Raw genomic sequence first — 12,272 nt, forward strand, 5'->3', positions numbered from 1 at the left:
TATCTAAACTTTTTGCATACAATAATCTTAAATCCCACTAAAAAAAGATATTCACGTCGGTTCGGTTAGGATGTTTATCAGGTAGGTAAAATATATAAAAAGCATGCACTTTTCTTAAGTAATTTGAAGAAAAAAAATAAGTATGATTTTCTAGAAGAGACGAAAGAAATGCAAATGTAAAAAGGGGGCTTGTCATCACGGATTCATGTTATGAGGTGCAAGCAGGTTTCTTCTAACGGAGACGGGCTCTGGGGAACCATGGACACTGGTTATGTTTTGGAATGCGTTGGCTTACATTTCAGAAACTAATGGTCAGCTTCAATAACTTGTCTGGACACGACGGGGGTAACCAAGACACAGTACGTGTTGGTGTCTGGAGAGTCTCCCTCCTCTTCTCCCTGTGGTTGGGGGTAGAGGCTGTGACATTATGCGTAGTGCCTGGGACACAAGGGATAACCTGCGTCACGTAATTAGCGTAGTCTGCCACAGGGATACGGATTTGCTTAGGCGAGTGTTTGCTGTTCACTTGTCTCTAAGCGCGCGGCTGCAGAGAGACGGTTACTAGGACGCTGCTTTTGGCTCTCCGCAATTAACGTAAACTGAGGACGTTCCCAACACTACGGACAGTAGGTGGGACGATCAATCATTTCAAAAGGACCAATCAACTGTCAATGAGTCAGAAAAAAAGTGATTCTGACAGCTAGCACCCCCAATGAGATCAGCCAATGGAAAGTTAGTTTCGGGTGGGAGGTGACATAATAACGTGATTGATGGACTAGCAGCCAACCAAAATCGAAGATTGATCTGGAAGGCGTGGAACTACGCGTCACTCGTCCAATAGCTACTCGAGTATTGTGAGCGAAGGGCACGCTTTCTATATAACACGAAGCGCAGGCGGTTGGTACTTCATTCACTGAAGACTTCAGACGTCTGGTCTGATTATCTGGCAAAGATAATACACACGAAACAAGAATATGAGGGAAATTGTCCACCTGCAGGCCGGCCAGTGCGGCAACCAGATTGGAGCCAAGGTAAGATTTCAGAGTGTAGTAGTTCATTTCACCCGGTGCTTGCTCCTTTACAGTCCTATCGTGACGAGAGGCGTTCCGAAATGTAAACTTGAAGCAACGTACTTAGTTGCAAGTTGGAAAGTGCGTAGCTGCGCGTCTAGTCACAATATGGCGCTCCTGCTCCTATTCTAGAAGGAGTGCGATCCTGAGAGTTACTGGAAACTTCCAGGTTAAGCCAACGTCTATCTCGTCTCACCCGCGATGGGTTTGATGTCAAGCAGTAGGTTCGATGGCGCGTGCAACTTTTTACCGTTACGCGTTGGGTGGTGCATTGCTCTTATTTCGTATCCTTTCTGTTTATTTACAATTCGTTTAATTTTCTTAGGATGGGTACTCTGGGACTACTTGGTTGCCGCTTGCTGCTCTCCACTGCAAGGCTGGCGCGCGCTAGTTTGCAGGTGGCGGTTATTTACCTGACGACAAACCAGTTGACGTTTGAAATTATTAGTTTACCACATGAGATTTAACTACCGAGCAAGGCACCTTGAGAAACGGCGGGTTCTCTCCTATACTATTGGGTCGAGGGGGAACGGAACTTGTCCGTCAAGTTCAACCGTACGAATGAATGTATGTGTATACCTGTCACAAGGGAGTGCTTGGTCGTCTCATGGAAAGGCCGCTGAGTGACTGCCTGCATGAGGACGATTGGTCGCTAGGCTCCTCATTCCGACGAATGTCGCTGACCAGGGTCCTGAGCCAACGCCCGTCTCTAAAGAACTGCGTCATCAGAAGTCTGTTTCATGGCAGCTCCTCTGCGCGCTAGTGGATGAAAAGAAAAGCTAATTAGTCATTTATTTTTCAGTTCTGGGAAGTGATAAGCGATGAACATGGCATTGATCCCACCGGTACATACCATGGCGACAGTGATCTTCAACTGGAAAGAATCAATGTCTACTACAACGAGGCTACAGGTAACCCCGATACAAACAGTATTAAACTTTAGGGCATTATCACATGTATTCAATTAAGAAAATGCTATGTTGATGTGGTTTACGAGACGTGTTGCATGTTGATGTAACAACGGACCTGTTTAATAGCTCCTTCAGAAGTCGAGTATTTTGACACATGTGAGAACTACCTTCATTGATCGTTAATGGTTAAACCAGCCGTGGACATATTTACTGTTTGCCCCTTAAGTACAAGGTAAATCCCAGGAAACCTTCACTGAACTTTTTTTTTTTAAACGGTATATTTTATATGGCCTAAAGTACAAGTAATTATTTAAACGTCAATTATCCACCTCTGGATTCGATATTGGCAATTACGATTTGGGGTGAAGGAGATGTCGATAACCCTCAAGGTTGGTAGGCAATTTCCTTTGTTGGGTAAGGTTTGGCACATCTTGGTCGCACATATTTTGCCTGGTGTTATATTCGCTGATCCCCGTTTTCCTTACTAACTAATCCCTGGGTAGATGTGAAAGCAGATTACTCAACTATGTGCCTGTGTACGATGGAAATATACTTTTATGTTAACTTCTAACGTGGCCTCTTATTTTTGTAGGTGGAAAATATGTACCCCGTGCGGTTTTGGTGGATCTTGAGCCAGGAACTATGGACTCTGTGCGATCGGGGCCTTTTGGCCAGATCTTCAGGCCAGATAACTTCGTCTTCGGTTAGTATATTTTGTATGTGTTTATTATATTTTTAATTTTTTACACACTCGCCTTCTCTTCTCCCCCCCACCCCCAAAAAAAATATGTGGAATAGAAGATGGGTTTTGACTTGTGTTCTACGGTTATATAGTGGCACACAATGGCCCTGTCCTAGAAAAACGAACCACCTTTGGTAGGCATTAAGAACTTCGCTGTAAGGACACATACCTTAACTGCTGCTCTTCTCGGGAGTTTTTTTTTAATTTTTTTTTATTTATGCTAGGGTGCACAGTAGCCAGTACGGCCTTGAAACAAGGCTGCTTAGTAGTTCCTTGTTCTGTCATCTGCCCAGGGCGAGTTTGGGTTCCCCTAGACATGGCACTTCCTTTTTTTTCTATAGCTTAAATGGGTTTAAACGAGCTCCAATTACTCATGTGGGGAGAACAATAAAGCTTTAGTTCGTGATCCGGCTTGAGGGTTTAAGGTTGCAGACCACAAGGCCAGGCAATTAAAGGGATGGTGGGTTTGCAGGACCTAGGAGCAGGATGAAGACCATTATGCCAACAACCTAACGTGTCATGTATGTTTGCAATGCCTCCAACTCTGCCTAATTGGTTTGGATGTGGACAGTACGTTACTAAGTAGTATTGAGATCATAGTGAGGTATATTTTTCTCTTGCTGAAGTCGCAGTTTTGTTCCCTGGGCAGGAACAAGACTTGAATTACCTAGTTCGTCTATGTTGGGCACAGGACCTTAACAATAAATTGACAGGGAGGGGGGCTCTCGAAGATGTCTCCTTGGTAAAAATGTTACTGCTGGCACAGCCCTTCACGAATTCCACCTTATTTTCGTGTTCTATGTTGGGCACACGAGCTATGGAACGTTTTACATCCGCCAGAATATAATGCTGTATTTAGTGTCCCTGTTTACAGAGTTAAGGTAAGCTGAGCCTGATTAATGGTGCACTGCATCCAACAACTGTATATGCTGTCTGCAAGGGATATTATAATTCCATCTGGAAACAATCCGGGCCTGGCCTCCTGTTGCAGTTCGAATTTTGCAGTGCTTGGTAATTCTGACTGTATACAGATATCTCCAGCAGGTGCCTTGCCTCGATTGGAAGGGATGATGGGTGGGTCTTAGACAACAGTGGATACTCCTATTTCAAGGATATTGCTGGTGTCCAAATATCCAGACTTGTATGAATAGCCCACTTCATATAAGCTTCTAGAGAGGGATCTTCAATCATGTTCCCCCTGCATTCTCAACACGCTCCAATATGCTAGAAGAGAAACATTACTTTTTCTGCTGCTGCTTTATAGCTTGTCTTCTAGAAGACCTTTAATAACTTGGGATCTCTAATCGAGTTATTCTGAACATGCTCCAGAGCCCTCTGCAACGTAGCCCGTTGTATGCACCTCCTTCGTCCCCTCACACGCAAGTGGCATTACGAGTGTTCCTAAAATACTATTCACGTTTTCTCTAACACAACCCACCTGGTTTGTCCTTCAAAAGAAATTCTGCTTCACTACTTACCCCCTACCAGAGATCACACAGGCCACCTATGCATGGTCTTGTAACTCTCACATCAAAAATGGTTACACCATCCAGATGGATACAGTAAATGTAGTCTATCGTCACTTGAGTGTGATTCCTGCCATCAATACAGGCAACGGTTAACCCATGTTGGTTTCTCCACCTCCAGCTGTAGGTGCTGGGATTTCCCTTCAGACTTTACACTCAATCCTGCACCACCACACCCACCAGATTATTCTTTCTAAACGCTAAAGAGTAGAGGGCATTACCTCAATCGCTACCCTTGCAAAGAAAATGTACACCATTCACTTTTTTTACCTAGCTTGTCCTTCAGTATTTTACACACCCACTCAATTAGGCGCCCCCCACCTCCACTTTTGACGATCTCGCAGCAGTAACCCTGCTGTCATTCGGGCAAAGTGTTTGGATATTGGACAGTGGCAGGGATGCAATGTGGTCCAAGACATGTTCTGGAAGGCTGCTTCAGTGTGAGCTTTAGCTCATGTAGTGGAGAAACGTGTTTTTTTTATTCATAGTAGAGAAGCCAGTTATAGGTATACGTGTTTGCTTGTGGTCACTTTTGGCATGGGAGGGTTAGAATGTGTATTCTGGAAAGTATAAACTTTGAGGTACGCAATAAACTAATCCCTATTGGATGGTACTCTCCAGTGTATTTTGAATGCATGTTCCAAAATCTGAAGGACTTTGATGGTAACTCAGGGTGCAAGGTGTTAGCCCTTAACAGGTTGATGCAGTGCTGCAAGAGCTTGCTGCTCAGTCCTGCACTTAAGATGCTGGAGTCTGGCGTTAAGCGCAATATAAATGAATAGGAGTAATTTTAAGATGGATTTCCAGTCTTAGTACAGTAATGGAAGCCCTTTTGGTTAATAATTCTATAAATGTGTTATTTTTCAGGTCAGAGTGGTGCTGGTAACAACTGGGCAAAGGGACACTATACAGAAGGTGCTGAACTTGTGGACTCAGTATTGGATGTAGTAAGGAAAGAAGCAGAGAGCTGCGATTGCCTTCAAGGATTTCAGCTCACCCACTCGTTGGGAGGTGGTACTGGCTCTGGAATGGGTACCCTTCTAATCAGCAAAATCCGTGAGGAGTACCCAGACAGAATAATGAACACTTTCAGTGTGGTGCCATCCCCCAAAGTATCAGACACTGTTGTTGAACCATACAATGCCACACTTTCTGTTCACCAGCTGGTAGAAAACACTGATGAAACCTACTGTATTGATAATGAAGCACTGTATGACATCTGCTTCAGAACCTTGAAGCTCACCACTCCAACTTATGGTGACTTGAATCATTTAGTGTCTGCAACTATGAGTGGTGTTACTACCTGCTTGCGGTTCCCAGGTCAGCTAAATGCTGACTTGCGTAAACTTGCAGTAAACATGGTCCCCTTCCCCAGGTTGCACTTCTTCATGCCAGGCTTTGCCCCACTCACAAGTCGTGGTAGCCAACAGTACCGTGCCTTAACTGTTCCAGAGCTAACACAGCAGATGTTTGATGCTAAAAACATGATGGCTGCTTGTGATCCGCGTCATGGCCGGTACCTTACTGTGGCTGCTGTGTTCAGGGGCCGCATGTCCATGAAGGAAGTGGATGAGCAGATGCTTAATGTGCAGAACAAAAACAGCAGCTATTTTGTTGAATGGATTCCAAACAATGTCAAAACTGCTGTGTGTGACATTCCTCCACGTGGGTTGAAAATGTCTGCTACTTTCATTGGTAACAGCACGGCCATCCAAGAGCTATTCAAACGCATTTCGGAGCAGTTCACTGCTATGTTCCGCCGAAAGGCCTTTTTGCATTGGTATACAGGGGAGGGTATGGATGAAATGGAGTTCACAGAAGCCGAGAGCAACATGAATGATCTTGTGTCGGAGTATCAACAATATCAGGATGCTACAGCTGAGGAGGAAGGAGAGTTTGAGGAGGAGGCAGAAGAGGAAGTTGCATAAAACTAACATGTCTGTAAATTTGGTTGTAAGATGTTTATTTGTTAACGAGAACCTGTTTAACTGCATTGTTCGTTTGTTGCCCTGCTCCTTGTGTTCTGCATTCTGTTTCATTTCCAATGCTGTACAGACCTGCACCACAATAAAAAAAGAATTTTTCGTAGTGGCGTGTCTTGCTGTTCTGGGCTTGGTTGAATGCTTGATGGTCCGTGCACTCCTATATCAGAGGGTATTGCTTGAAGGGCTGCTTAACAGCTCCGTGTGTAAAGCCTTGCTTGTAATTTTCCCTTGTATCGTCACCAAATGTTAACCCATAGCTCCATCTAGCACCTGGGGTGGAAAAAGGTACAGTTACTATTTAGGTAAGAATATTATTTTCTGCAAGGTTTTACAATTTACAGCAGCCTTTGTTGATGTATACTCGATGCATAATTAGTAGCACATTTTCCTCCATCTATAGAACACCGTTAAGCATGGTGTCCTCTCTTCCCTTTCTAACCCAACCCCCGAGGTTGAAGATGGGTCCAAGTTATTTTGGTGACTGAAAAGGGTTCAGGTTGTCACCTGGCAAGAACAATTCAAGATATTTTTATAGTCCCATTTACTCATGCCAATTATCTAGGTGCAAATCTAATTCTTGCAATATGGGTAGTGCTGCTGCTCAAAATGGCGTTATTCCACAATCCTGCATGCTCTCCAATTACCCCGAAGCTTTACTCTGGTGCAACACGAAGTCAAAGTTGGGGTGGGCCGTGTAACTGGCTGCAGAACATGTTCACTTGTGCAAAAGTGGGTTGTTAAAGCGAATTAATTCTCCCACCTTTGGAAAGGGGTGGTTCTAGCAAATAGTATTAAGAGCGAATCAAAGAGTTTACAAAAAAAAAAGCATCGTCTCAAGACTGCATCTGTTTGGTTTCCCCCCACCCCACACGATACTGCAATGCAGGAGTGCTACTCTGCCTGCTAAAAGGAGGGAGGGGGCGAATACTGAGGCATTTTAATAACTGCGTGTGGCTTTTGCAGGTGAGGGAGGCTCACCTGCAAATACCACAAGTGGCTATTAAAGGCTTGAGTTGAAGATGAACCTACTCTGGCATGCTTGAAGCAGCCCATAGGCCTTTTCTTTATGCATGATGTCCTGGTAATACACGATGAACTTGGAAATGCACCATAGCTTCAGTGAACTCCCATCACCTACAAGAAAGTCATGGCCGTTAAAGTGGGCTGATGGTAATGGCACCAACTGTGAAAACGGACCCTGAACTTCGTGGTTACGCTTTAACGGGTTTGAGTGGCCGGCCTAGTTATTCATCTTAGTCAACAACTGGCCCATTCCAAACGCTTCCTAATCAACATGGAGCTTCTGGTTTTACTTTTTTTATTTGGCTTGGACAAGAGAAATCGTGAATTCGCTCATCATTTGCACAAACAAAGGATGGCGCCTCGGATAACCTATTCCCTTTGGTACCCGAAGAATGAACATCACCTGCATGCTTCCAGTGTTCTGAAGCGAAGCTGGCCAGTAGGCTTCCCATGCCAGTAGCTGCCTGCCACCTAAGTTTAAGCACCTGAACGTTCTGAAGGTGCCTTAATGTGGGCAGCAGTGCTGGGCTGCTTTATATTTCCATTAACATTTTCAAAGACCTCCTGCGGGTGCTGAAAGAGTACGTACAAAAACCGAAACAAAACCTACTCTCTCAGAACAGCTAGCTTGCAGTACTGCGCTTAAATTCTGGCTACCAAAGCCTTGTACAGTGCTCTGCTGCTCTCGAGCTTGGTCTTCACTTTGAACAAAATGTTTCGGAATGCAGGATTCTATGTTTATTCACCTGCATACGGAGCTCCTTGATATGCCAGGGTGTTTAGGATTAGCAACCCAGCTGCATGGAAATTATTCCAAATGCTCATGGATCACATGTTGGTTTTGTTCACTGTAGAAAAACACCACTCCACTTAATTGCCAAGCTGTGAGTAGACCTGTTCAGTAGCATGAGCACATTAATTTGGATCGGGTCACACTAGTCCTGGCAAGACATTTAATAGGACTGCTGCATCTTTACCCCTCTAATCGAGAAACGCAAAGTGTGACTTTAATATAAGGATTTCCTCTCCTTCAAACCATTTTTCCTATGGCTAATCAAATGTAAAACGGCTTTTCTCGTAGCGGGCATCAATGCCAAGAACAAATGAGGTGTAATATCTTGTAGGGATCTGTGATATTATTGTGCTTTAATAAGGATGAGGTAGACTAGTCTTTCTGGATGTTTTTCCTGCAAATCCTTCTGGCATACAAATATTGATCTTTTCACAGCCAAGTTGTTTAATCTTCACATTACAGCTATGATATCTTGCACGAATTAAGATGGTTGGCAGGCTTCATGGTCTAGTGATCTATAGTCCTTTCAGACACATGCAGCATTTGCCCCCACATGCATTTTGTGAAGTACACAAGCGAGTGGATCATTCTAGTGGGATTATTACCTGCACCCAGTTAATGACCTGTTGCCAAGCAAAGTCCCACTAGTGGGGTCAGGGTCATTATCCCGTGTGAAAATCATCCCTTGAAAGTTTATAAGGCTACACCATGCAAGTAGCAATAAAGGTTTTGGAGTTGGTGGCATCTGTTTTAAGTATTTTACTCGCTAGTGTGGTTGCATTTTGTAATTCTTAAATGCCCGTGTTGTCCTTTAAGATGAGATTTTTGATCTCATAGAGAAGGAAACGCCTGACTTCCAGGTAGTAGCAACGTATGGGGAATTAATGTTGGGTTTCTGGATTAAGAGTGGTCCTAGCTAGCAGGAAAACTGAAGTTAGCTTGGTGCCAACTATCCAAAACTGCCACTGCAAAGAACTTAAAGCTGCTTGGTAACAAATGGACCACTTAGCACAAGGGTGCTGCGTCACTCGGGTGGCTGGGCAGTGGGTGAGTATGCACATCTTACTGTTTCCAGCCACATGAGGCCCTTCCGTGTGTGGCACCAACTTTATTGTGGGGAGGCAACCAGGATCCCCTCCCTGCTGTCTCCCCACTCTCACCCCAAAAACATACCTTACCCTTTTCCCCATGGACTGGAGCTTTGTGCTCTGGTCCCAGTGCTGCTCCTGCAGCCATAGAGATTTTTGGGAGAATGGGGTTGTGCAAAATGCAGAGTTGTCGGGGGTGGGGGATGGGTGCGAGACATGGGCTTTGCTCGGTCTTGCCTAGGCTCAGGTTGGCGAGCTACTGGCCTTGTCCGCCCCTGGTGTGGGGGTGATTGCCATAATCGTAGCACACATGTGTGTAAACTAATGTAGGGGACGAAGACTGGCACATAGTGAAATGCCATATGCTAACCCAGCGAACCCCTCTTATGTTATAAAAAGTCACCACCATGCCTATTAAGGGTAGTTTGTATGCTTTTGTATTCACTACAAAGGATGTTGCTAATGCTATTGTTAATATCACCTGATTGCTGGCATGATTTGTGTCCGGATTTAGTTGCTATCGGGGCTCCTGTAGACCATTTGTTTCAATTCACTGATTAAGACTGGCAAGGTACCAACTACCTGGAAAATCTCAGCAATTCACACAATTAACATAAAAGGAAATGGAGAGGCCCTCGGCCTACATACACTTTTCCCTCCTTGTTCCCGGTTGAAAATATTTGGGAGGGTCATGTTTACGAAACTGAACCAATGAGCAAGTTAATAACTGAACAAATATTCAGCTGGGATTTTGGATGAGTTTGGGGACAAGTAACGGGCCCTTAATTTATACTTGGTTGTGCCTTACTTGTGTCTATAAAGAAACTCATTTGCGTATAGGGGTGTCATGGTATTAGTTTTATGGCGGTACGATAACCTTCTTGCCAAATGACGGTATATCATGGTTATCGCGGTATAGCAGGTGTAGTTAACTAATCTTAACAAATATTTTCTTAAAAGGTCATAAATTGTCCGATTATTATCACAAAAAAACCAGGTACCCAGCATCAGAATTGGGCTTTTCAACATACTTTCGACTGAAATACCACCCCTTGCTTCCCCCAAACAACACAAAGACACGTGTGGAGAGGAGGAGGGGGTGGGGGGAGCCCTGCTGCGACTGACAAAGCAAACTTAATAGCTTTTCTTAAGTGCTCATTTAGGCTTTTAGCTCCCCCGCTGGCTACCGGTTCTAGTTTGCCCATGAAATTCAGGTCTGACGGAGTCTATGAACTGGATTCTCCGGTATGCTTATAGAGCCTGTCAGCCAGCTCATCGTTCCCAGCTTTGCATGGGGAAAACGCAAGTTCAGGCACTGGGCAGCTTTCAACACAATTTGCACAAAGTCGGCTTATCTTTGACCCGACTACTGATCACAGAAAAAGAGCGGTCACACCAGCAAGGCTGCATTTACTAATGTGGCCTCACTTTCCCTAAGCTCTTGTCTGCCAAACAAGGCCCCCTTAGCAGACGGCATATCCAACAGTGCAAAGCAATAGCTAAGTCTCTTCTTAAAGTTCCTTTAGAAAATGAAAGTTTGTTTCTAATATTTGCTGGGTGATGGGTTCAACCCTGGGTCCCAGTCATCTGGGCACAGACCCTTCTTGATTTCCTGTTCACTTTACTCTCAAGTGTTACAGGATTTACTTCTCTTTCTTACTCTTGATGCAGGATTCACTTCCCTTCCTTTCTTTCAATGTGCGATTCACGTCCCTTGCTTTCTCTCAATGTGGGATTCGCGTCCCTTGCTTTCAAAGTGCTTGTAGATCAACATTTTTTGATTGTATGCAGATTTTGCTTGACACTCTATATGACCAATTCGACCTATTTCGCGGGCACTCCTATGGCCTTCTGGTACTTGTAGTTTCTCTTATATGCGGCTCGACCAGAGTCTCTTGAATTAGAACCCATGTGGTGCTGGTTTCCCTTTGCAACTGGTCTCCCCTTCCACCTTTTTACTGTTCATTCAAAGTTTGTTAAACTTGGTATAAACTTCTCACTTTGCGCTTCTCATTCAACACAGCCCGGTTCTTATCGATTCTCCCCTCGACTCGCTGGCTGTGATGATCGGCCTGGCTGTTGCCTCTCTGGACTCAAGGCCGGTACCACGGGCGCAGGAGCTTCCCTCGCTCCTGCCTTTCGGCATAGGTTTGCCCCGTGTAACGCTGACATCGGCTGCAGGACACTTGTGCTATTGTTCGCGGTCTTAGGCTCTCTTCCACAATGGTTCTGCAGGACTGGGACGAAAAGGGCAAGTGCACTTATCTCCTCACCACCCTCTCGATTCCTACCGCCTTTCTGCGGTACTTGCCTTGCTCGTACTGTGCTCTCTGGCTCCACCTTTTATCCCTGTGGGGAAGGAAAAGGGCCATCAGGTGTGTGTGATTCTGATCAATGTCCTTACTTTGCCTTACCCTTGTCCTGGGACATGTCTAGGGGCGCCGACTACTAGGGTTCTACCGGACCGGGGCACCCGCTGGGAGAATTAATGTGGGGTCGAGCCCCCTCCGGCACAGAGAGAAGACGCAGTATGAATGGCCCTTTGTGTTGGACTCCATACTGAGTCTCTCTCTCTGGCCCATGGCACAATGGGAGTGTCACCTAAGCTGTCTCCACCAGGCCCCCTGTTGGTGGTTAGGCCTAGAGGGGAGGGTTTAGGGACAGGCCATTGGCATGTCTTGCACCTTCTGGGTCACGCACAGTTCTGCCTCCAGTAGGCCCACGTAGATACAATGTCAACCGGCCTGATAACTCGAGGATGAGGTAGATTTTTATTTTTCTCGTCATTTTGGCCTGCTCTTCCTTCCTCCCCTACTTTCCTTATCCTTCTCCCCCTACTTCCTTTCTCTATCTACCCCCACAGACCGCCACTCTCTTATTTGCTTTCCCACAGCCCGTTTGTTTTTCCCCGGTCCCACAACACCCCCGGGCCCTGCCTCTTCACACTTAACTCGCCCTTCCAACCCCCCTCATCGCACACCCCACCCCAGGGGTGTATCCAGCATTGCAAGAGTAGGATGGGGGAGGGCGAGCCACAAAAAAGTCCTGCTACACCCCCCCAAGTGCAGTGCACACAATTCCATACATCTCACTCTTGCCCCCAAGCGCCCCCCCACCCAAAATCAGCTTCTTTG

General features: G+C 45.5%; 2 protein-coding genes across 2 annotated transcripts in view; one reads left to right on the forward strand and one right to left on the reverse strand.

Moving 5' to 3' along the window:
* Nucleotides 1–489: 489 nt before the first annotated feature.
* Nucleotides 490–6,337, forward strand: LOC138471992 (tubulin beta-4B chain). The gene is made up of 4 exons (XM_069609899.1): nt 490–1,031; nt 1,873–1,981; nt 2,574–2,684; nt 5,117–6,337. The coding sequence occupies exons 1-4, from the start codon at nt 975–977 to the stop codon at nt 6,175–6,177; spliced, it is 1,338 nt and encodes a 445-aa protein (XP_069466000.1). The 5' UTR covers nt 490–974; the 3' UTR covers nt 6,178–6,337.
* CIMIP2A (ciliary microtubule inner protein 2A) overlaps nt 6,196–12,272 on the reverse strand; it is a 511,305-nt gene continuing 505,228 nt past the window's right edge. The window contains exon 7 of the mRNA XM_069609900.1: nt 6,196–6,504. Within this exon, the coding sequence (XP_069466001.1) occupies nt 6,392–6,504 (113 nt within the window). The 3' untranslated portion in view covers nt 6,196–6,391. The remainder of the gene's footprint in view (nt 6,505–12,272) is intronic.

This window comes from Ambystoma mexicanum, chromosome 8 (assembly GCF_040938575.1).
Source record: "Ambystoma mexicanum isolate Mex_15411 chromosome 8, UKY_AmexF1_1, whole genome shotgun sequence".
In the NCBI taxonomy this organism is placed as follows: Eukaryota; Metazoa; Chordata; class Amphibia; order Caudata; family Ambystomatidae; genus Ambystoma; species Ambystoma mexicanum.